The sequence below is a fragment of the Podarcis raffonei genome, chromosome 4, assembly GCF_027172205.1.
Source record: "Podarcis raffonei isolate rPodRaf1 chromosome 4, rPodRaf1.pri, whole genome shotgun sequence".
Classification (NCBI taxonomy): domain Eukaryota; kingdom Metazoa; phylum Chordata; class Lepidosauria; order Squamata; family Lacertidae; genus Podarcis; species Podarcis raffonei.
The window spans coordinates 5,624,181-5,649,428 of NC_070605.1; the positions used below are offsets into that span (position 1 = coordinate 5,624,181).

Sequence of the window (25,248 nt, forward strand, 5' to 3'; positions counted from 1 at the left end):
GAAAGGCGATTTCAAAAATCAACTCTAGCTAAAAAGAAATAAAAAGCCTGTGATGTCCATGTGTCTGGACAAGCTTAGCTCAGATGGTTAGAGCGTGGTGTTGATATTGCCAAGGTTGCAGGTTCGATCCCTGCATGGGACAGCTTTCCAGGGGGTTGGACTAGATGACCATTGGGGGCCCCTTACAACTCTACAATTCTATGATTCTGTGGTTCAGGGTGGATAAAAGAAAGTACTTCTTCACGCAACGCAATGAGAAAAGTCATCTAAAAGAAAAAATTGACAGCAATAGTTTAAGACTTACAAAAATTTAGCCATGGCCTAATAATGCATTCAAACTCAATGTTCTAGACATCTGGGTAGGCTTGCCCAAACAAAAGCTTTTAGCAGGTGCTGAAAAGGGCACCGCAAAGTGCCTTCCTAACGTCAACAGGCAGGGAATTCCAAAGTGCAGGTGCCGCCATACCAAACAATCAAGTTACAGTGGTACCTTGGTTCTCAAACTTAATCTGTTCCAAAACCAAATCGTTCCAAAACCAAGGCACACTTTCCCATAGAAAGTAATGCAAAATGGATTAATCCGTGCCAGACTTTTAAAAACAACCCCTAAAACAGCAATATAACATGGATTTTACTATCTAACGAGACCATTGATCCATAAAATGAAAGCAATCAACAATGTACTGCAATCACACAATCAATCAATCAATCAATCAGTAGCTGAACTGGGTTCCACACAGTCACAAAGATGAAACAAAAAAAGCCACAAAAACGCAAATTAAATAGCAAAAACAGACAGCGTAACACTCAAAACGGAGCACGTTCAGATTCCAAAAAAGGTTTGCAAACCTTATATCTGGGTTTGCACTTACATCTGGGTTTGCAGTGTTTGGGTTCCAAGTTGTTTGAGCACCAAGGCGTTTGAGAACCAAGGTATCACTGTATTGACTTTTGGAACTGCAGCCCCCCCCCCAATCCCAGCAAAGCACTCCCCCTCCTCCTTGTTCAAGCCCCTCACAGCCATTCAGTCGTGGTCCCAAACATCTGGGGAGTGCTGCGGGCTGCAGAAGGCTGCGCTAGAGCCTGAGCAAGCTAACTTAGTCTGTTTTGGGTTCGCTCCTTGGGCTCACTCTCTTGTCTGTCTTTCCAGCGATGTGGCTGTGGAGCTGCCATTCACCCTCATGCACCCCAAACCCAAGGAGGAGCCTCTGCAAAGGGACGGTGAGTTGAGTGTCTGCCCCCACCCCACTCCGCAAGGGGGCTCTGCTTGGCAGGGGTCTCGTTGGTGTGGGGATGTTCAGGGTGGCAGGAGAGGATAGATTGTTTATTAATATCCTTCCTAACTGGCGCTAGCAAGTTCTATAACTCAGCAGTGTTTTACATTCCCCCTTCTTACATGCACAGCAGATAGCTGGTTGCAGGCTCGTGTGGGCCTCTCACTATTATACAATTCAGTCTGTCTCAGATTGAATTGTGCATTCCTGGTAAGTTGCATGGCAAGTTCCCACCCCCCGTGGAAATAATGACATATGACACAATTATTAAGGTTAATGGGCTAAAAAAGGCCACAACTTTATTGGTTACAGGTATTTGCTTAGGCATTGGTCCTAACTGACCATATCTGACCTCAGCCCATCCGCTTGAAATCTGGGAAGGGTTAACCACCAGCAGGGGGAGTCCTGCTGATGCACATCAACTAGGAACTCCCCCAGGGTCACCGATAGGGGGCATGCCTTAGGCCCTCACCTCCCTATGCTTCGGACAGGGCCACGCCCCCCGGAATCCTTTAATGGACTACCCTTCAATATGTGAGGCAGGTGATGGCGCTACCTCCCCTCTTCCGTCTACAGAACTATACCAATGCCTAGCCGCCAGTACCAAGAAAGTGATGATTTGCTATGAGGTAGGCAAAAACCAAGTGGCTGGTGCCAATTTGCCAAGTGGAAAAAATTCCTACCAGGCCCCTCAACGGCGACCAACCAAGGTTCCATAGCAAAGTCTAAGAACGAGAACCTTATAGGGAGGGAGGGTGGGAAAAGCAGGAACAGCTGGCAGGTGGCAAAGAGGCTTTAAACAAGGCAGGCCACACCCCCACAGCCAGCTGATTGGCTGGCCAGGAGGTGATGTGGCCGGGAATCCCCTCAATCGTGCGGGGGGGGGGCTGGGGCCGTGAAGCCCACAACTCCACGTCCTCCGAAGGGCGGAGTGGCTTTCCCTTTAATCCCTCTTAAAAGAATAAAGACACGACAATCTTATTTAAAGTCAAAAAAAGAAGTTTACATCAGTTCACAGTTGGATTCCTGAAGGCAGGCTTAGTTACAAATATGTACATGTGGATCTACCCCATATGGGGAATAATCCCAGTGCAGAGCACTCCTAGCTAAAAAGCTGGTCCAACGAAGATTGAAGTGAGAAAGGGAGAGAGTGCTGGGTGACTCGTCCTTTTGTTACCTGGACAGGTAAGGTCACGCCCACCTCTAGTCACATGCAGAGGAAGGGGATGATCAAGCCCCAGAGGAACAGGAAGTTTCCACTGGCTGGACCAACATCCCCCTGCATGTCCACTCTAGGAAAACAAGGAATGTTGTACTTGACTGCTCCCAGCGGATTACATCCCAAGTTGGGAGCACCTCGCTTTGGAAGGACCCAGTTTCAGCCATGAGGCTGGAAGCCCGAACTTGTTCCACGGCAGCGCGGTTCTTAGGACGGAGCTTGTGCATCGACGGGGCCTGTGCCCCAGAGCAGCCTTCCCGATGTCAACCGGCAGGGAGTTCCAACGTTTAGGTCCTGCCATACCAAAGGACTGAGTTCTTCCAAACGGTAGAACAAGCCAGTTTCACAGGCTTGGGACTCCATCTATTGTTGGACTACAACTCCCATCATTCCTAGCTAGCAGGACCAGTGGTTAGGAATGATCGGGGCAATTTCTCCTCTAAAAATTAATTTGTTGCGGCCCCCAAAAATACACGAGGGGGTGCTATACACAGGAAAATATGGCAAAGAGTGGACGCTTGGGTTGTGAATGTGATCTGTGCGGGAGGCACATTCGCAACCCGCAGTGCTCACAACCCGCAGCACCGCGTCTGTGCACGTGTGGGTTGCAATTTGGCACTTCTGCGCATGTGCAAAGTGCAATTTAGCACTTCTGTGCATGCGAGGCTGCCGAAACCCAGAAGTAACCCGTTCCGGTACTTTGGGTTTTGGCGAGTCCGTAACCCCCCCCCAAAAAAACGCAACCTGAAGCGTCTGTAACCCGAGGTATGACTGTACTGTGATCCTTTTATGTGAACCGCCCTGAGACCTTCGGGTATAGGGCGGTATATAAATTATAAATAATAATGATGATGATGATGATGATGATGATGGGAAAATAATGGCTGACTTCTGGCGCTCGAGAAAACTAACCGTTTGCCCTGATTCCGTCTGTTCAGTTCCAGAAAATGAAGCTCCGATTGACACAAATCTCATAGAGCTTGATACGAAGTAAGCCGGACTCACTGTGGGGGGAGGACAATGGGGGGGAACTGTCCGCATGGGGAATCCTGCATCCTTTGCATGTCTCTCCATCATCTGCATGTAGCTCGATAGGGAGTCACCTCAATTCCTCCGCATGCCACTCACTAACCGACTAACTTGCCATCCTCCGTGGAAAGGTCTGCGGCAGCTTCCTTTTAACGCTCTACATGTAACACGAAATTTGCATTTTTTTCTTCTCTTCCCTCCCCCCTTCCTTTGCATGTTCCCAACCATCGCCTCTTCTGCATGTCCCACGGAGCAGGAAAAACACAGTAAGAGCTCTCCTAATCTCTGCCTTTGCTCAGCGGTTGCTTCTGTGTTCCCTTGGGCAGGGCGATTCCTGCACTGCAATCGGGTTGGGCTAGATGACCTGGAGAGGTCCCTTCCACAGCTACAATTCTTGGCTGTGCCCAGGCTTGCTGCTTCTGAGCGGAAAGCGGCCTGAGAGAAGCTCTGCGCCTGGGGCCACAGGCCACGCACCATTGTCGCTTTCGCCCCTGATTTTTCACCTTTGATCCAACAGGCTTTGCAGGTTTCGGAAACAAACCGAAAACATGCAGCACCTGTTTGAGCAGAGGCGAAGCATCGGTTAGATCTTGCAGCTTGACTTCGCTTGCTCAGGTTTCTGGTAGGACAGAAATTTGGGGGTTGGGGCAAATAATCTCTCTCCCCCCCCCCCCCAATTCAGGAGACATCATAGAACAGCCCAGCCAGATTCTTATCGGGATGCACAAAAGTTTGCTGAAAGTTTCATAAGGAAACAAAGAAAGTTTCTCAATGGGAAAGGAGGAGAGGAAGACCACAATTTAATATCACATTTCCCAGTCTCTCTCTGGGTGCCTCCAGATGGGGGTTATTATGGGATGGGGACTCCTCCTGCACTCAGGGGTCTGCAGGGCCCCCAATATATTGTTGTCATCAAAACGCCCATATTTCCCCCCAGTTCCTCTGGATTTAGCCTTTTTTGGAGGAAATCTGTTGTTGCCCACAACTTGCTTGCAATTCATTATGATTATTGTTATTTTTACTGCACGTTTACGTAGATTTCTACAAAATATGTCTCTAACGCGGTGTACAAATGTCAACAAGTGCCTGGCAACTTGTGAATTGTTTAAAGCCAAAAGCACGGAATGAAAGAGAATGCAACGGAGAAAATAAATGAATATTAGGGGCCACCCCCAGAGAAGGCCCTCTCCCGGGCTGCCATTCTCCCCTCTTCTGAGCGCAGTGGAACAACCAAGAGGGCGCCCCTCTGCCCATTTTCACTTCTTGCCTAGTGATCTCACCCGGGTATCGCTTCTACCTCTAGATTTCTGCGCTTCTGCACCTGCCCCAGAGGTACCTGCCTAGTCCTAGCCCCACATCCCCATCTTTTGTGGCTCTTCGCCCATTTTCCCTCACTTTCACTTTCTCTCTTCCGCTAGTGATGACGACATCGTTTTTGAGGACTTTGCCCGCCAAAGGCTGAAGGGGGTGAAAGACGAGAAGGAGGAGGACGACGACGGGATGAGCTCCCCGCAGCTGAATGACAGATAAACTGGATCTCCTCCCCGGGGGACTCTCTCTCCGTTTCCAAGTCCTGACACCTGAGCACTAGGCTTCTTATCTTTTGTATAAAGGTTTCTTTCTTTTTTCCGGGTTTGGGGTGGGGGTCGAGTTCCTTTGTTTTTTAAAACACTGACCAGGAACCTGTGGGGTGAGTCGGGGAGCTTGCAAGAGCCTTGGGTTCTTTTCCCACCCGCTCTGCAAGCCAGAGATTTTTCTGGCGGCCTCCAAGGAAGGGCGAATGCCCACCCCCCTGTGAGCCACGCTGGAGGGGGGGCTGTGTGTGTGTGTTTTCTGTCGTTGTCGTCGTTTGCCCAGGAAGGAGCAGCGGCCTTGCTTGGTAACTGTGCTCTGCTTTCTGCTGGGGGCTCTATCCCAGTGCCCCCACCCCATTGGCTCCAGGCCCTGCTGCTTCGCACCTCGCTCCGTTCACCTGCAGAACCCCCTGCCACAAGATGCGGCAATGGGCGCCTCTCGCCCTGACAGTTCCCAAGGCGATTTTGGAGGCCTCTCGGCTGTTAAGCCAGGAGGCGGCACGCCTAGAGCTGGCTGCCGTGGACTTTGGGTCGGATCCAGTCGAGTGCTGTACTGTCTTCCCAGGTTTTCCATCTCTTGCCCCAAGGGCCTTTTTGAGATGCTTAGAATATTAGAATTGTAGAGTTGGAAGGGACCCTGTGGGTCATCTAGTCCAACCCCCTGCAGTGCAGGAATCTTTTACCCAATGTGGGGCCCTGAGTTCGAGTCTCATGCTCCACCCACTGAGCTGTCCCAGGTCCAAGGAGGGGCTACGACTCAGTGAGGGAGTTTATCGGCAGGCTCACTCCCCATCATCTCTAGATAAATGGAACAAGATAGAAAAAGATGCACAAGTTGATGGAATTGAGATGAGGGGTGAACAAAGGCAGCAGTCCGGTTTTGCAGAATTGGAGAATTCTCCCTTCCAAACCTGTATTGCATGTTCTAGACGCTTTAGCTTCATAGAATCGCAGAGCTGGAAGGGAACGTGCAAAAGATGTTCGGTGAAGTTGCTCCGATTCCAGCCCCTGAAAAGGTTGTGCTTTGGGGCGGCTGGAGCTCCCGGGAGTTACTGCCCTGGGTTCGAATGCCGTGATTTGCTACATTCGGCTCCGAGAAGCCAATCTGGACTGGAGAGCAAAACCTGCCACTCAAGTTTCCATCGCCAGGCAGGGTGAGGGGTCTCTTTCTTCACACAATGTGATTTCAGTGAGCAAGGACTATGCATTTGTTATCTTATTAATTCCATAAAATATATACAGCTTGATTGTTCAAACAAACAAACCTGAAAGTCGTTTACAAAGAGAACGAAGCGATAAAATTACCAGTAAAAGAATCTCTTTGATATTTTGAAAGAGAAAGTATGTAATAAACTGAGAACATACTAAAACATGCATTGACGTTCCACCTGTCCGGACGGGCTTGTCTATAAATAAGAATGGTTTGGGCAGGCACCGAAAATAGGACGGTATCAATGAGCAGGGAGTTCCAAAGTGTATGGGAGCCGTCACATTAAAATGTTGATTTCTTACCAGTGCAGAACAGGCACCTGTAGCATTGCTGGTTTCTGCAGGTTGGCGTGGCCTGAAGGACACCTGTGAGGTTGGTGCCATTATCACAGACAGGCTGTCTCTCTCGAACAGGCAAAATTTCTTGCCAGGAATGCTGTCTTTTTATGTTGTGAACTTCCCTGAGCTCGACAGGTGAAACCTAATAAATTTAATAATTAATCTGCAGAGGTGGGCTCTGCAGATGAAATTTAATAACAGCACCCTGGCAGCAGCTCGCCTGGATTTCTGAAAGAAGTCTCCCTCCCTCTCTCACCTGCGAATCCCCTCACGCTGTGCGTTTTACCTGCCTCACACCTGATGCCATAAATCAGCGTCAGGTGTAGGGTGAGGCGGATGTGGTCTGGCCAAAACAGCCTCATGGACCAAGGGAGGCGGCGTTGCGGGCCAAATTCGGCCTGAGCCCCCCCATATTAAAGATTGTTGTTGTTTAGTCATTTAGTCATGTCCGACTCTTCATGATCCCCTGGACCAGAGCATGCCAGGCAATCCTGTCTTCCACTGCCTCCCGCAGTTTGGTCCAACTCATGCTGGTCTCTTCGAGAACACTGTCCCACCACCTCGTCCTCTGTCGTCCCCTTCTCCTTGTGCCCTCCATCTTTCCCAACATCAGGGTCTTTTCCAGGGAATCTTCTCTTCTCATGAGGTGGCCAAAGTATTGGAGTCTCAGCTTCAGGATCTGTCCTTCCAGTGAGCACTCAGGGCTTTAACTATATGGACCTTTGTCGGCAAGGTGATGTCTCTGCTTTTTAAGATGCTGTCTAGGTTTGTCATTGCTTTTCTCCCAAGAAGCAGGCGTCTTTTAATTTCGTGACTGCTGTCACCATCTGCAGTGATCATGGAGCCCAAGAAAGTAAAATCTCTCACTGCCTCCATTTCTTCCCCTTCTGTTTGTCAGGTGGTGAGGGGATACTACACCAAAATTTCAAGTTGGGGCAACTTTATGAGCAACAGTGAGCGAAGACACGAAAGAGGAAAAAATAGGGTGGATAAATTATTTGATATGCAGCAAAACAAGTTAATTCTAGAATGCCTTTTGGGAGTCTTGGGTTGGGAAGTATGTAAATATTGCATGATGGAAAAATATGCTGTGTGTATTGAACACAGTCATACCTCGGGTTGAAGTAACTTTGGGGTGAATATTTTTGGGTTGTGCGTTACTTCCAGGTTTCGCCGCATGCGCAGACGCTCAAAATGACGTTACGCACATGCGCGGAAGCAGCGAAACGTGACCCACGCACGCGCAGTCGCACCTTCGTTTACTTCAGGATGCGAACGGGGCTCTGGAACGGATCCCATTCGTATCCAGAGCTACCACTGTACTGGAAAATACTTTAAAAAATAAGAAAAAGGAAGAGGGGGAGCTGCAAGGCTTTCTCCGAATGACCCAGAAGCATCAGGAAGGAGGTTTGCTGTCAACAAAAGGGCGGCAGACAAGATTTTTGTCTATCCCAAAGAATGATGTGCTTCTACTAATCTGGCATGTAGAGCCTCTTCCGCTTCCATTTGTCAGCAGAGGACTGGGCACCGGTTCCCTGAATTTCTCCAGGGGATGAATCACAGCATTGCAGAGTTGGAAGGGCCCCTCAAGGGCCATTGAGCCCAACCCCCTGCTATGCTGGGGAAGATTTGGAGACCGCTCTGCAAAGCAGCCTTCTTTCCCTGAGGTGCTGAAGGGGAAACCGGAATCTATTTTCTTTGCAAAAATGTCTTCCGAGGTGTTTTGGCTCAGCTGCACCGAAGCAGCGTCTGTGTGCCTCGAACACTTGCAGAAATCAGCCACCTGGAAAAGCTCCATGTACTCCTTGTTCCCCGTTTACAAGGGCTGTGGATTTTAGTTTTGCACGCGGAACAGATATTACCATTGCAGTCGTAGTTACTATTATTAGAATATGAGAAATTGGTAGAAACCATTGGCCATATATGTATATTATTAGTTATTAAATTTCCACGCTACCCTTCATCGGAAGATCTCAAGGCAGTTCGCAACGTAAAAAATACAAGAGAAATGCACAAAACACATAATAATATGTAGAATGCAGTATGCTCAAACCGTCTTCCTCCGGTGAACAACCTGGCTGCTGAATGCTCAGTGAGGTTGCCCGCTGACCAAGAGGCAAAAAATCAGGTCCTTCCTGCTTCTGTGCTTTTAGAAACAGTTTGATGGGCAGAATCGTGCCACTTAAGTGTGGAGTGAAATAGAACCAAGTTGCCAGTTAATGGAATTCCCTTTAGGGTCAGTCTTAGGCAAGAGAGGCCATCTCAAGAAAGTGGAGGGGGAGCTTTCACAAACCCACTTTCCGGTGGCTTTCTTTTCTTCTCGCGAAAAGCACTCTATTAAATACCCCCAATAAATATTCCTGCATAGCGAGGGGGTTGGACTAGATGACTCCTCTGTTCCCCTTCCCAAGCCTTCTACAAAAGCAGCAACAACTGCGCCTGCCCAGATTTTGTGTTCAGTCCCATCCGCGGTTGTGTTTTACGTTGCTGTGTTGACTTTTTGCAACTTCCACGTTTGCCAGAAGCATTTTGGGTCTCAGGCCCCTGCTATTAAGCGTGTGTTTGGGGGTTTGAGAGGCAAGCAGAGCACAGTTACGGCTGCCCCTTTCCCTGGGAGAGAGGGGGAGGAAGGCTGAACACATCCAGGGCGAAGGGAGCCCTTTGCAAACTCTAGCTTAGCAAACCAGGCGGTCCGTTTTGTAACGTGGTTCCTTTGTACTGTTCTTTAAGGGGGGGGGTGTAGGAAAACACCTTGGCTTCCTCCACTGTATCCGTGACGTTTTCTGTGTTTTTGTCAAATAAATTATTCTAGTTTATTAATCTTAGAAAAATACAAAGTGCTCTCGCAGGGTCCCTGACTTCTTTTGTGTCTCTCTTACTTGAACCGGAGTTGTTTTGCCAGAAATGCCCACGACAGACACTGGGAAGGCCTTTTTTGTTGTAGTTGGTCAGGTATGACTAAAGCAGCCTCCCCCCTGGCCTGGTGTCTTCCAGGTGTTTCTCCCCCACCTCAGCTTCCTATCAAATATTTTGTTGCATGTAGTGTCAGCGCTGAAAAAAAAAGAGAAAAGTCCCCATGGAAAACAGTAATGCGGAGCGGTGGGGTGAAATAAAAGCTGCAAACCATTGAACCAAATTACAGGTATTTTTGACTACAATTCCCATCATCCACAGTATGGCAGCGCTGAATGATGGAGTTTGTAGTCCAAAACTTCTAAAAGGCTCCTGGCTGACTATAAAGTCCACACTTCCCTTATCTCAGTCCATAGAAGGATAGATTCCGAAAGCAAAATGATACTAGCGTTTTGGAAAAAAACAAAACTTATTGCAGGTTACATGTACACACACATCACAAGAAACAATAGGAGCAGAGTGTTGTTGCCCCAAACCCCATTCCCTCTGCTGAGTTCTCCTGTTGCTTCCATGGCAGAGCGCCACAAATTCAAACATCCATCTCAGCAAACGTCTTCTTCCCTGATGTGGCATCTTGAATTGGTGGTGTCTGTTGCGATGCGACATCTCATCAATTGCCTCCCCCCAGAGTCCAATTTGTTGCTGTTATTATTGCACTTATATCCCTCCCACCTTTTCCTCCCAGTAGTTCAAGGGGGCGTACACACTGCTCCCCATTTAATCCTCAGAATAGCAAACCTGCGAGGTAGAATTAGGCTGAGAGGCAGCGGCTGGCCCAATCTCACCCAGGGAACTTCATAGCTGCGTTGGGATTTGAACCCCTGTCTCCTGTGTCCTTGTCCAGCACTCTAACCGCTACTCCACACTGGCTGCCCAGCGTGCCAAAAACATCAAGTTTCCGCCCTCCCTCCTCACTGAGTCTGGCAGCTTTCTCTGCTCTAAAGACGGTACGGAGAGAGTGGTTTATTCCTGGCTCAATGACAAAAAACAGGGGGGGGGGGACGACACTTTTTGCATGTTTTGCTAATGGTGAACACTCACTTGGGGGTAGCCCTAGAAGGTGCCACATTCAAAAGGCTTCAGGAAGAAAATTAAAACCTCCCAGCTTAGGAAAACTCATTTATTGTTAAACTTAAGTACAGCATTCCAAGTGCCAAGGCTTCACTGATAAGTTGGTCTTTTGTTTTTATTCACTGCCTCGGATTGTGTGTGCGGATTGTATGAACAAACAGAGCCATAAAATGGGTACCTAGTGATAAGGGAGGTCTTCGAAAATAGTGACGAGGGGGTCCACACCCCATTTTACAGGGCTCTGTGTGGTTTGCACAAGCCCAACGGGCAAAGCTTAAAAACCATGCTGCACGCAGCCCATAAAACTGTTTGAACGTGACATCCTATGGGAGCTGGCAGGCAAGGACCCTCTGAGACCCCTTCCCCTCTTCCTCTGCTCCTAAGGGGGAAGAACGGAACAGCCCATTTGCGCCCTGGAGGGTCACTAATCTCACGTTGATCTTAGCCACCCCTGAAAGCCAGAATGCAAAGATGGCTTCTACTGAACAACTTTGACCGTACCTACAATCTCTTTAAGGGGGGGGGGGAAGCAAATGCACTGCAACAATACTTAAGAAGCAGAAGGGGAGGCAGCCCTCAAACGGCTTTTCCCCTTTGCTGATGTCAGCAGCTGAGACCTACAGAGCCTAATTCTCTCCCCTGCACAATGCCTGCACCACCTATTTATTTAACTCCTATATTGAGCCACCACCGGACGAAAAACGTCCTCTGGGCGCATAGGAGCCAACTTCTAGGGGCTGAGGGGTCTTCGCACCCCCATAAAATATTTGAGGGGACCAGGCCCTTCCAAAGTTACTTGGTATTGCCATTCAAATGGGGGGGGGCTGCATGCTACACATTGCAATCGATTAAGGGGGAGTAGGGCTTACCTACTGCCCTCCCCAATATTATATTCAAGTTGGCACACATGTCTGGGCGGGTCACAAGTAAAAACCAGAAACATAAAACAGGACACCGAAATGTAACGCAGGATAAAATCAGAAACGACACCGGTACAACAACTGTAAAAAGAAGGACAAACCTGGTACCTTAAAAGGTCATTGTGTGGGCACCAGGTTCTCTTTTGGGGGGGGCAAGACTAAAAAGACCCCCAGTTTTGTAGCCAGCCTCATATGCTTCATTTTGCCCACTCTGTCCTGCGTTCCTATGTGACACAACTGGCAGAGGTTTGCAGCCACAGAATACTGAAGGTATTGGGTTTGGACCTTCTCTCAAAAGACAAATCATTAGGAAGAACTGCCGCGCAGGGTGAGCTCCACAAAGATGCAACCCCCCCAAAAAACCCTTCCTTTGCAAGATATCCAATTGCTTCCAGGGGGTGCGACTGGACCCCTTCATTTCTCCAATGTGCAGTGTAGAGAACTGGGCTAGCTGGCCGCGCAGAGCTCAGACCAGTCCCACACATGCAGCGACCCATCGCTCGCCGCCGACAGCAACGTCCGGGGCTTGGAGGGGTGCCAGGCGTGGGTTGTGACGACCGGGGCTGCGACTCCAGCTTTGCCCGCCCCGCTGAAGACGTGCCCTTTGTGGACGAAGGCCGGTTTGGCGTCCTGCACGGACGGGACCCAGTTGTGTGTGTCGTAGACCCGCACAGTTCCGTCGAAGCCTGCAAGGGGGGGGGGAGGGGAGAGGTGAGCACTTCCCAGCACAGAGGAGGGAGAAGAGGGAAGGAGCATGGAAGGTACCTAACAGGATCAGGGCCCTGGCAAGGGCAGCATCCTGCTCAGGGCGCCTCCATCGCCTGCGGGGTAAAGGTAAAAAGGTAAAGTACCCCTGGATGGTTAAGTCCAGTCAAAGGCAACTATGGGGTTGCGGCACTCATCTCAATTTCAGGCCGAGGGAGCTCGCGTTTGTCCACAGACAGCTTTCCGGGTCATGTGGCCAGCAGGACTAAACCACTTCTGGCGCAACAGAACACCGTGATGGAAACCAGAGCACAAGGAAACGCCGTTTACCTTCCCGCCGCAGTGGTACCTATTTATCTACTTGCACTTTGACGTGCTTTTGAACTGCTAGGTTGGCAGGAGCTGGCACAGAGCAGCGGGAGCTCACTTCGTCGTGGGGATTCGAACCACCGACCTTGTGATCGGCAAGCCCCAGAGGCTCGGGTTTAGACCACAACCTACCAGCTGGTATTTGGAGGTGAAACGGCACCCCAAATGCGGAGGCTGAACAGGAGAAGGGGTGCAGGCCCCTGTGGCTGCACCTGAGCATGCGACAATTGGAGAAATGTTGCTCCAGCCATGCTCAGAGATTGTGGACCTGCAGAATTGGAAAGGACCCCGAGGGTTGTCCAAATTCCACCCTCCCTACACATTTTAAAAGGGCATAGGATCCTCACAACATTTAAAATGTTTCTCAGATTGGAAGCAGCTGCTCTGGAGAATGAAGTGAGGTTTTGCTGCAGAGCCTGGCAGCTGGGCAAGAGGCTACTGTAACCCAGCCCAAAGGGCACCTCTCCACTGGATAGGATTCCCACTTTACAGAAGCGGAGAACCGTGGCTGTTTTGCCCAAAGCTCCCCTGTCATGTCAAAAGTTGTGTCTCCAACCAGATATGGCCCCTGAGGTTGTTGACTTGCCCCCACACCCCATTCACTCGGGTTTTCTGTAGCCCTTGAGCCAAGACTAGGACACCGGTGGCACTGTGGTATAAACCACTGAGCCTCTTGGGCTTGCCGATTGGAAGGTCGGCGGTTCAAATCCCCGTGATGGGGTGAGCTCCCGTTGCTCTGTCCCAGCTCCTGCCAACCTTGCAGTTCAAAAGCACACCAGTGTGAGTAGATAAATAGGTACCACTGCAGTGGGAAGGTAAACGGTGTTTCCGTGCGCTCTGGCACTCGCCATGGTCCTCCGTGCGGCAGTAGCAGTGTAGTCCTGCTGGCCACATGACGCGGAAAACTGTCTGTGGACAAACGCTGGCTCTCTCGGCCTGAAAGCGAGATGAGCACAACCCCAGAGTTGCCTTTGACTGGACTTAACCGTCCAAGAGTCCTTTACCTTTAAAGCCTAGGCAGCGTGACACTAGCAGCTAAATTTCTCCCCACCCTCCAAATTCTGGCACAAACAGGACCAAAGAATTACCGAGATCTCTGCCCCACAGGCTTACCTGAGACGGCCAGGTGTTCTCCAAGCAGAGGTGCAAAGGAGACCGAGAGGAACCCTGCCCCACAGAGGCCACCCGTGGGCACACAGCACTGAGCCATCTTCACAGCTCTCGCCGGGTTTCTGAGGTCGGTCAGCATGACGCGGCCGGCAGAGGAGAGGCGGGCCACCAGCCGCCTGCCCCCAGAGGATGGCAGGGGGGCGCAGCAAACTCCAGCACACCAGCTCTGCCCAGGCAGCGCCTCAGAGACGTGGGCATCCTCAGCGACCCGCAGGAGACCCTGCGGCTGCCTGGTGTCAGCCAGGAACAGCTGCCCCTTCATGCCGCAGGCCAGGACGGCGGCTTCGTCCAGGAACTCCAGGGTGGCAACCTCATCGGTGTTTGGGGAGCCTACAAAAGGAGACAAGAGCACAAGGGGATCGTAGGCTTGGGAGGGACCCCCAAAGGTCATCCAGTCCAACCCCCTACAATGCAGGAATCTCAGCTAAAGCATCCAGGACAGGTGGCCGTCCACTTCCGGTTAGAGCCAGCGCTTAATGGCGGATTTCTCCCGGAGCTCCGGGAGAGATCTGCTTCGTGGGTTCGGGTCCTGCAGCCACGGCGGAGCGAGGACCCCCAAAAATCACAGGCGCGTAGCCTGTGAACTGGAGACTCGGCGGGCACCTTTGCGCCCCCCCGACGTTGTGAAATAGCCTTTTTAAAGGCTACGGATCAGCGGAGGGTGTATGGAGCGGTGCTGAGAGTCGCTTTCACCCAGCCTGCGAAGCGAAGCCGCGTCGCCATTAGCGGAGAGCGCTGACTTCTTCCGGTGAATTTGGATTAAAAAGAGCAACTTTCCGTGAGTAGGATTGAGTTTTAAAACATAATCGGACGCTAAAATTAATGAAATTGGGCACCGAGACGGATAAGCATCAAAAAGGAAGTCTGCTTTCCGTTCTGTAGCAAGATCAAAGCGAAAGGCATTTCAGCTGTAACTTTTGACAGGAAAGTTTACGAGCTAAGAAATCCACCACCAAGCAAAGAACTCCCTCCCCCGAAGGCAGGAGGGGGGGGGGAGAAGATTTTAAAGTGATTCCCTGCCTGTTTCAAAAGAAATTGAACTGTTTACCGCTGCTTCTTTACCGAGGGGTCGGACTGCCTGAGAAAAAGCACCGGCTAAGGACTGCCGCTACAAAAAGGTCAGAAAGTAACTGTAATATTGACTTTGGCTACTCTCTACTTGAAACATCCTATTTTGTTACATACTAAGTTATCTGCAGGATACTATTGATTTGGATCTTCTACAAAGAAAGGGACTAGGAGGGCTTTTGTTTTTTGGAAGGTGTGGGAACAATTTGAAGTTAAAGAACTGATTTTACGCCCTCTAGAGGATTTGTGAATAGTTTCAGCAACAAGTGGAGCTTAAAACCTGAGAACTCTTTCTTCTGACAGCTTAAGAGTGTGGGAATGACCTTGAGTGAAAGACTTTGTTATGGCAGATGGTAAACAGAAAGAAGACTCACAAGAAACAACTTTGAGATCTGGTAGACAATACAAAGTCGATCTTTCTATGCAAAGAAGGGCCTCTGTATCAGGGGCCTCTGGAACTGCAGCTGTCACAAAGGCAAAAGTGAAAATAATGTCTTCAGAAGAGGCTTCAGGCCAACTTTTGAGGGTTGGATCAGTAGCTGGGGCATGGGACTCTTAATCTTAAGGAGACTCTTTTTTTAAAAAAAAAAACATTTTCCAATAAAAAAAATCCAATTAATATATCCAATCATAATACTCCAATTAAAATAAAAAAACCAAAATAAAAAAGACCAAATTATAGTCCAGATTATAATTATTAATTTTTCGGAGCTCTGAAGCATATCTCCAGATCTCAGTCCTCCCTCTCCTCCTCGTTTCCATATTTTCCACATCTCGGTTTTAATGCTTTGTAATTCTCTGTCCCTGAGTCCAGGATTCTCGATCACATCAAACGTCATCTAGAGCCCGGAGGGGGGAGAATGCAATCTCCAAAGGCTGATCAATCTCCAAATGACTGATATTTGTGGAATACGATTTCTCTATATTGCAAACAGCTTTGCCTAACATTCAGACCGTGGGAAGTCAAAAATGTTAAGATTACAATTTGGAAGACAACAGGACTTTTTGTTTTTGTTTTTTGTTTTTATTGCGTCTCCACCCGCATCGTTCAGCCCAGACACTGAGGTCCAGCTCCGAGGGCCTTCTGGCGGTTCCCTCATTGCAAGAAGTGAGGTTTCAGGGAACCAGGCAGAGGGCCTTCTCGGTAGTGGTGCCTGCCCTGTGGAACGCCCTCCCTTCAGATGTGAAGGAAATAAGCAGCTATCTTATTTTTAAAAGACATCTGAAGGCAGCCCTGTTTAGGGAAGTTCTTAATATTTAATGCTGTCTTGTTTTTAACACTCGATTGGGAGCAGCCCAGAGTGGCTGGGGAAACTCAGCCAGATGGGCGGGGTATAAATAATAAATTATTATTATTATTATTATTATTATTATTATTATTATTAAGGGTTTTATCCCGCAAGACCAAAAGCTACCTGCCATGAAGATGGTTCTCCTGGATTCCATCTCGGTCACCTGAACATCGCTGACCCGCAGGCCATGAAGGACCCACGCCGATTTGGAGAAGGCAGTTGCAATCTTTGCCCAGCACTGCTCCTCTCCTTGCATGGTGCGGATAGTGTAGAGGGGCTTAATAACATCTGTGGGAGGAAGGGAAAAGACACTTATCCCCAAGATATGGCTGTGTGTGTCTCTATGCTCTCTACAACCCCCACAATCCCTGAGCACTGCCTGTGCTGGCTGGGGCAGGTGGGAATTGAAGTCCATCAATATTGGGGCAGGGTCTCTATATAAGTACCAGCAAACTGGAATCTGGAACCCAGAAGCGCCAGTTAAGGCCGAGCGAAGACGGTCGGGTTCGAACTGGAAACTCATAGAATCATAGAGTTGGAAGAGACCACAAGGCCCATCAAGTCCAACCCCCTGCCAAGCAGGAAACACCATCAGAGCACTCCCGACATATGGTTGTCAAGCCTCCGCTTAAAGACCTCCAAAGAAGGAGACTCCACCACACTCCTTGGCAGCAAATTCCACTGTCGAACAGCTCTTACTGTCAGGAAGTTCTTCCTAATGTTTAGGGGGAATCTTCTTTCTTGTAGTTTGGATCCATTGCTCCGTGTCTGCTTCTCTGGAGCAGCAGAAAACCACCTTTCTCCCTCCTCTATGTGACATCCTTTTATATATTTGAACATGGCTATCATATCACCCCTTAACCTCCTCTTCTCCAGGCTAAACATGCCCAGCTCCCTTAGCCGTTCCTCATAAGGCATCGTTTCCAGGCCTTTGACCATTTTGGTTGCCCTCCTCTGGACACGTTCCAGTTTGTCAGTGTCCTTCTTGAACTGTGGCGCCCAGAACTGGACACAGTACTCCAGGTGAGGTCTGACCAGAGCAGAATACAGTGGCACTATTACTTCCCTTGATCTAGATGCTATACTCCTATTGATGCAGCCCAGAATTGCATTGGCTTTTTTAGCTGCCGCGTCACACTGTTGGCTCATGTCAAGTTTGTGGTCGACCAAGACTCCTAGATCCTTTTCACATGTACTGCTCTCAAGCCAGGTGTCACCCATCTTGTATTTGTGCCTCTCATTTTTTTTGCCCAAGTGCAATACTTTACATTTCTCCCTGTTAAAATTCATCTTGTTTGTTTTGGCCCAGTTCTCTAATCTGTCAAGGTCGTTTTGAAGTGTGATCCTCACCGCAAACTCACCGCTCTTGCGGTGCGCGTTTAAGGAATCCCGATTTAACGGCTGCAGAAAGGGAGATGTAATTGTGGACTGGAGAATCTTATGACCTGGAAGAATTGGATGGAGGAAAGCTCTTCTGTAGGGGTGCAAATATCCAGAGTGTGGGGGTCAGGTGGGATTACTATGAGGGATTGTGAAATATGGAGCAAGCCATTGTTTCCGCGATGACTGGGTTTGATTCATTGACAATAGTTTCTGATCGAATCCCACAAGCCTCCGCACCTCTGCCATTTGCTTTCTCTATGCCTGACAGGCACGTATAAGCATTCTAAATACACAGACCAGTTGCCGGTTGCTTCATCAGGCATCCTGGGTCATAAAGATAGAAGGTAGCTTCCTTGACGTAGCTATCGTTAGTTTTGTTAATCTTAGGGCCAGGAAGAGAGTTCACAAAGAGAAGTTAAATACTACCCTTCCTTCCTCTCCTGTTTACTGCTGTTTATGACCTCCGAAGTTTGCTAAAAGCATTCCTCCTTGCTTCCTATTTTATTTACTCTGATCTACATATGCACGCTCAAGTAGGAAATAGTTTCTTTGTAGTTAAAAGAATTTCTTCTGATCTGACTTTCTCCCACGTGGGGTTTTTTTGAAATGCTCAGAGGAAATCTGATTGGTTCTTACGAACACTGTGTAAAAAGTTCTTTTGTGAATAAAACAACCTGGGCCAAGGGGTGGAGAGAGAATTATTATACGCACTCCTTCCAGAGTCTTGCTGGTTCAAGCCTCGTGTGTATTTTATTAATCAGAGTCCAATCCCTCCTTGCTTTGGGAATGCTACACTCTCCTCCCTCCTTTTATAACACATGAACTCGCAGACATTCGGTGAATGTTGGAGAACTCAGGGCATGCAGCAGAAAGCTGTTCTTCAAGAGTTAAACTGTGGAACTCCCTGCCACAGGAGGCAGTCATGGCCACCTGCTTGGGTGGGTTTAAAAGAGGATTAGGCAAATTCAAGGAGGAGGAGAGGGCAATCGAAGGCTACTGCTCAGGATGGCTCTGCTCTGTCTCCAGAATCCTAGTTGGTCGAAGCCACAGGAGGGGAGAGTTGCTCTTGTGCTCAGATCCCACTTGTGGGTTTCCCAGAAGAGGCATCTGGTTGGCCCCTGTGAGAGCAGGAGGCCTGGACTAGATGGTCCTTTGGCCTCATCCAGCAGCCTGGCTTTTGTGACATTATCATGCAGCAGAGACCCCTTATGTTAATTATAAAGTAGAAAATATTAGTTTCAGCCTTTCGGGCACGTGGCAAGCCTCACGGTGCAGTGAAAGGAAAATAAACTATGTAGGTTTTCTTTTGAATTAGGGGTTTTTGTACTGGAAACTGCCCTGCAATCTTCAGATGCAAGGCACAATACAGGTGAATTTAATTAATTAATAATAATAATAATAATAATAAAATACATTAAGCAGCGATTTGCTGATTGACGCACCTGTTTCATCCTGCCCCACGTGCCACACCTGCAGGGAGCCGTCTGATGGGCCACTTGTCACCAGCAAGCTACAGCCACAAGCAAAAAAGAGTTAGGAATTCATGGGAAAGGCGCAGGAGATGTGTGGGCTTCCACTCACACAAAAACCCTGGAAAGAGGCATCCCTGACATATTGTCAACAGAGAACTCCAGTTCAGGATGATCAAGGCTCCCGGCTCCCAAGGCTGTCAGCACAGTCCGCTCTGCACTGCAAGGACACTAGAACTACCGTATGTTTCCGTGCATAAGACGAGTATTTAATACGTGTTACGGAAAAATCAAGGTGTGAGGCTGCTCAGTCCCCCAGCTGGTTGGGCAGAGCCCGCGAGTCCCTGCGGAATAAAAGAAGGAATCCAGCCACCAACCAGAGCAAATAGCTGTTGACCAAAGTTTATTTGTTGTTGACATGGACTCGGATTGACCAAATTTGGGTGACTAGCAGTATGGCGTCGAATATAAAGAAAGTGGAAATCTGCCCAAAAACTCTCTCCGACCATAACGCAGTAAAGATGGTGATGAAGCAAACAACAACTGGTTCCTTCAGATGGAGAATGAATGACACCTTATTTAGAGACGAGGAGATTTGTAAAAAGGCCCAAAAAACTCTGAAAGATTACTTCGAAATCAATCTAAGGACTAAAGTAGAAAAAAGAATAGTATGGGACGCAAGTAAAGCCGTGATGAGAGGGTTTTTGATACAACAAAATACACTAAAGAAAAGAAAGCAAAATGAGAGGAAAGAGAAAATCTTGGAAAAGATAAAAGAAGGGGAAAGGAAATTGAGACTGAAGCCAAAATCGCAAGAGATTTTAAGAGAAATTAAATTGTACCAAACACAATATATGGAACTGATGAATCAAGAAATAGAATGGAAAATTAAACAAATGAGACAGAAGACTTTTGAATCCGCAGATAAATGTGGCAAGTTATTGGCTTGGCAAATAAAGAAGAGACAAAAACTTAACACGGTAACAAACTTAGAAGTGGAGGGAAAGAACATATGCAACCCAGTGGAAATTAGGAACTGTTTTCAGAGCTACTTTAGACAACTGTATACACAAGGGCCGCAGAAAGAAACAGATATACAACAATTCCTCGAGAAAAATGGGCTGAAAAAGATTTCCCAGGAAAGTAAGACAATTTTGAACCAGGAGATATCAGCACAGGAAATAGAAGATGCCATTCAAAACATGACGTTGGGTAAATCACCTGGACCGGATGGACTGACTTCCAAATATTACAAAGTTTTGAAGGAAGGGCTTATACAACCTTTGAAGGAAGTCTGTAACGAGATCATGGAGGGGAGAAGGGCACCCGATACGTGGAGAGAGGCCTACATTACACTTATACCAAAGACAGAGACTGAAAAGACTCAACTTAAGAACTACCGACCCATCTCCTTATTAAATGTGGATTACAAAATCTTTGCTGATGTTTTAGCAAAGAGACTGAAAAGAGTTTTGATGGAGGAGATTCATGGAGACCAGGCGGGCTTTCTCCCGAAAAGGCATTTGTCGGACAATGTAAGGAATATAATTGACATTTTGGAGAAGTTGGAAGTGAACATAAACACTAAGGCCGTTTTGATATTTGTGGACGCCGAGAAAGCCTTTGACAATATTTCTTGGAGCTTCATGTTGAAAAACCTCCGGGGGATGGGGGTAGGCCAAGGGTTTGAAAATGGTATAGGTGCAATATATTCTGAACAGAAAGCAAAATTAATTGTAAATAATGTGGTAACAGAAGAGTTTAAGATTGAAAAAGGGACACGACAGGGGTGCCCTATCTCCCCATTACTTTTTATATCGGTCCTGGAGGTTTTACTTAATATGATCAGGAGGGACCAGTTGGTTAAAGGGATTCAGGTCGGAGTTAAACAATATAAACTGAGAGCATTTGCAGATGACCTAGTACTTACATTGCAAGAGCCAGAAGCTAGCACGAAAAGAGTTTTGGAAATAATTCAAGAGTTTGGTCAATTGGCAGGATTTAAACTGAATAAGTTAAAGACTAAGGTATTGGAGAAAAATTTAACACAGATTGAAAAAGAAAGGTTTCAGAATGAGACGGGGTTGACTGTGGTTAAAAAAGTGAAATATCTGGGTGTGAATATGACAGCTAAGAATGTGAATCTATTTAAAGACAATTATGAAAAAACTTGGACAGAAGTGAAAAAAGATCTGGAGATCTGGTCAGATCTGAAGCTTTCCTTGTTAGGTCGAATTGCAGTTATAAAAATGAATGTATTGCCAAGAATGTTGTTTTTGTTCCAAGCATTACAAATAATGGACAAAATGGATTGTTTCAAGAAGTGGCAGAAAGATATATCTAAATTTGTCTGGCAGGGCAAGAAGCCCAGAATAAAATTTAAGATATTAACGGATTCAAAGGAAAGAGGGGGGTTTGCCCTGCCAGACTTTAAATTGTATTATGAAGCGGCAGCTTTCTGCTGGCTAAAAGAATGGCTGCTTCTTGAAAACACAGACATTTTGGATTTGGAAGGATTTAATAATATTTTTGGGTGGCATGCATATTTGTGGTACGACAAGGTTAAAGCGCATAAAAGTTTCAAAAATCATATTGTCAGGAAAGCACTATTAAATGTCTGGGTTAGATATAAGGACTTGCTGGAAAATAAGACTCCAAGATGGTTATCACCAATGGAAGCTAAAGCAGTTAAAAAGCTAAATATGGAGTCGAAATGGCCAAGATATTGGGAAATCTTGGAAAAGGAAGGGGACAAACTGAGATTGCAGAGTTTTGAAAAACTAAAAGGGAAGGTGAGAGATTGGTTACATTATCATCAAATAAATGAAGTGTTTAAATTAGACAGTAAAATAGGCTTCCAGGTGGAAAAATCAAAATTAGAGACTGAACTGTTAGAATCCAGTACTAAGAATTTGTCAAAAATGTATAATCTGCTGCTGAAATGGAATACACAAGATGAAATGGTAAAATCGAGTATGATTAAATGGGCTCAGGACATTGGTCATAACATCATGTTTGCTGATTGGGAAAAGTTGTGGACCACCGGGTTGAAGTTTACGGCGTGTAACGCCTTAAGAGAAAATATAATGAAAATGATCTATAGGTGGTACATAAAAGAAGGAATCCAGCCACCAACCAGAGCAAATAGCTGTTGACCAAAGTTTATTGCGCAACAGGTTCAAAGAGGAATTTTGAACCCCGAGGATGGGGCGACAAGGACTTTTAAAAGTTTCCCACCATATCCCAGAATACAGTTTGTACAGCATCATTGCTACATCACTGACATGTCACAAAAGGGGAGGGGTAGACAGGGGTTACACTAGTTTAACCTTGGCAAACATGTCCAGACAAGTCCTTGGTACAAGATTAGCATAAGCAGACATGGCAGGGCAAGACTCAGGTATAAGATGAACATAGGCAAACACCTCTGAAGTCCCACCACCCAAAGTCCAATAGAACTTCCTTTGCATGTCTGGACCCCTTGGCAAGTCTGGTGATGGTCCGCTGGTTATTGGCTACTGTGGCAATTGGGTGGGTGATTGGCAATTACGTTTTGCGAGCGTGCAGATGATTGGTGGCTTTGCCGATGTGTGTGTGGTTGGCTGTTACCGTCCTGCGGGAGAGGGATTTTTGGCAACCCCCCCCCAAAAAAGCTCAACAACTCTAGCAATCTCTCCCAAAGAAAGCTCAACAACTCTGTGCAATCTCCCCCCCCCCCAATTTCTCTATTTTGAGTCTTATACATGGGGGCGTGTTATACACGGAAAAATACGGTAATTTAGGTACCACTTCTGTACCGAATGCTCTAGGCAGGCTTTGCACATCTAGATAACCAGCAATCAGATAATAAGGATTTTCTTAATCTTATTTTTCTTTCTCTTTTAACTGATTTTTGTTCTCTTTATTTCTAACCCCACCCCCCGGCTTTTTGTGTTTTTATTGTATCTAGATAATACTCCTTTAAGAAAAGGAAAGGATATTAAGTTCTGTATTTTTCTCTATAAACCTTAATAAAATTTATATATTAACCAGCAACCGAGAGGCCAAGTCCTTTTAGCACCACTCACCTGGTCTTTGGCACGTGCTTTAGCATGTACACGGGGTGATCGGAAAATCCACCATGTTCAACCTTGAAATCTCTTTCTGGACATAAGCCCTGTTTAAAAATAAATAAATTAAGGGTTCCACCCGAAAACAATCCTGCAGCTAAGGATCCATGCCAGGGCCTCAGCAGAAAAGAGACCCAGGAGAGCATTTGCACAAACATCTATCTCTTCTGAAGTTGGGGAATCTCCAAAGTATTATCATTAACATTACCTGGTTCTCCTTTGCGTAAAGCCTCTGAGGCAAGAGAAGCTGAAGGATTTCATTCCTTCTTCCATTTTCATACCCCGCCACACAAATACCTAAAGAAATCAGACCAACATTGTTCCTTTTTAAAACATTAAGTTTTGTTTTTTTAAAAAAATGGGGCATCAAGAAAAATATGAGGCATCGTGCCCAACTGTCAGCTGGTAAAAGCTAAAGGTAAAGGACCCCTGAAGCTGGTAATTGATCAAATTACTAGGAATCTGAATTCGTAGAAAACAAAAGAAAAAGTGGAAGCAAAAAAAATGCCAAAGAGAAAGAAAACAAAAACTCACTTTTTTCTCCCGTCCACTCAATGACTCTGGTGGGATCGTGAAGCTCAAACAGGTGGAGATCGTTGTACCTGGAAACACGGGAAAAGAGGAGTGGGAGAGAAATGCAATGAATGGATGGATGGACAGACGGATGGACACTGAGTGACTGGGATGGCTCAAAGGGGCAGAGCAGCCCTTGCTCCCCAGTGGCCAAGGAGGCAAAGTGGGAGCCCAAAGCAGGACCCACCTCTTCTCCCCTCCCAATCTCCCCTCCCTTTCTCTTCCCCCTCCCCTCCTCCCTCCCCTCCCTTTCTCTTTCCTTCTCCCTCCTCTTCCCCCCTCCCCTCCCTCTTCCCCCTCCCTCTCTCCCTCTCCCCCCTCCTCCCTCCCCTCCCTTTCTCTTCCCCCTCCCCTCCCTCTCCCCTCTTCTTCTCCCCCCTCCCCTCCTCCCTCCCCTCCCTTTCTCTTTCCTTCTCCCTCCTCTTCCCCCCTCCCCTCCCTCTTCCCCCTCCCTCTCTCCCTCTCCCCTCTTCTTCTCCCCCCTCCCCTCCCTTTCTCTTTCCTTCTCCCTCCTCTTCCCCCTCCCCTCCCTCTCCCCTCTTTCCCCTGCCTCTCTCCCCTCCCCTCTTTTTCTCCCCCATCTCCTCCCCGATCTCCCCTCCCTCTCCCCCCTCCCCTCCCCTTTCTCTCCCTCCCCTCCCTCTCCCCCCTCCCCCCCCGCTGACTCACAGTCTCAAGGACTCCAGCAGCCACTCCTCCTCTCCCTCTTCCTCCTGCTCTCCTTCTCCCTCCATCCTCCTGTCCTCCCAAAACTTGCAATCGGCGCGGAGCCAGGGCGGCCCGTCACGTGAGAGCGGCCCGTCACGTGAACCGGCCTCCTCCACGTGTCCGCCCGCTTCCCTCCAATCGCCGGGCGCGCGGGGTGGGCGGGGCCTCGCTCGGAGAAAGCCCCTCCCCTCCCGGCCAGCTGCGAGCGGAGGAGCCGCTCGCCCCAGGCGGGACCTCCGCGCTGTCCTCTGGGGGTCCCGCGGGTTTCGTGGCCCTTGGGGAATCCGAGGGGGGGCTCGCGTGACTCTCTCTCCCCCGCCCTAGGTAGGCTAGGCAGAGAGGCAGCCACTGGACCCCCAGGTCTCGCCTCCTGGGGGGATTCGAACCCGGGTCTTTCCCAGAACCGCTGCTCCACACTGGCTCTCGGGGGGCTGGGTGGCCCTTTGGCTTTTCTCGGGGTCCTGGGTTCAAGGTGTTGCAGGAATTTATGTATAGGTGGGGGGTTGCCCCTGCAGCAGATCTCATGCACATGCAGCCCACTACCAAAACCAGCACAATCACTTTTGTGACTTTTGTGACTTGCCCCCACAAAACACTTCATCACAGTTTCTTCCTATCTATTCAAAGGGCCTCTGCTGCAGAATACCAAATGTAAGAATTCACTGATATTCAGCACCTGAGTGATAATTCGTGGCATCCTGATACCTGAGTGCCAGACAGGTAGCCATTCCAGAAATAACAAACCCAGATCAAGACAAAAGGGTGTGATGAACTTGGCTGGGAAACAGGGAAATGTAAATAACTCTTTTGTTTCACTTGATGGGTGTTTGGTGGAGGGCAAGGGGAGTCATGGG

At 48.1% G+C, this 25,248-nt stretch overlaps 2 protein-coding genes across 6 annotated transcripts in view; one reads left to right on the forward strand and one right to left on the reverse strand.

The window, feature by feature from the left end:
- ARRB1 (arrestin beta 1) overlaps positions 1-6,099 on the forward strand; it is a 123,448-nt gene extending 117,349 nt beyond the window's left edge. For 3 of the 5 annotated variants that reach the window (XM_053385327.1, XM_053385323.1, XM_053385324.1), the window contains 3 exons: positions 1,151-1,221; positions 3,432-3,483; positions 4,941-6,099. In XM_053385327.1, the coding sequence (XP_053241302.1) occupies positions 1,151-1,221; positions 3,432-3,483; positions 4,941-5,052 (235 nt within the window). In that variant the 3' untranslated portion in view covers positions 5,053-6,099. The remainder of the gene's footprint in view (positions 1-1,150; positions 1,222-3,431; positions 3,484-4,940) is intronic. The other 2 variants (XM_053385325.1, XM_053385326.1) reach the window with 1 other exon arrangement.
- Positions 6,100-10,770: 4,671 nt separating this feature from the next.
- WDR73 (WD repeat domain 73) lies at positions 10,771-24,480 on the reverse strand. The gene is made up of 8 exons (XM_053385328.1): positions 24,356-24,480; positions 23,648-23,715; positions 23,322-23,410; positions 23,072-23,160; positions 18,978-19,045; positions 16,276-16,440; positions 13,736-14,122; positions 10,771-12,234 (listed from the first exon to the last, which is right to left on the reverse strand). Exons 1-8 carry the CDS (start codon positions 24,418-24,420, stop codon positions 11,996-11,998), a joined length of 1,170 nt encoding a protein of 389 aa, XP_053241303.1. The 5' UTR covers positions 24,421-24,480; the 3' UTR covers positions 10,771-11,995.
- Positions 24,481-25,248: the final 768 nt, after the last annotated feature.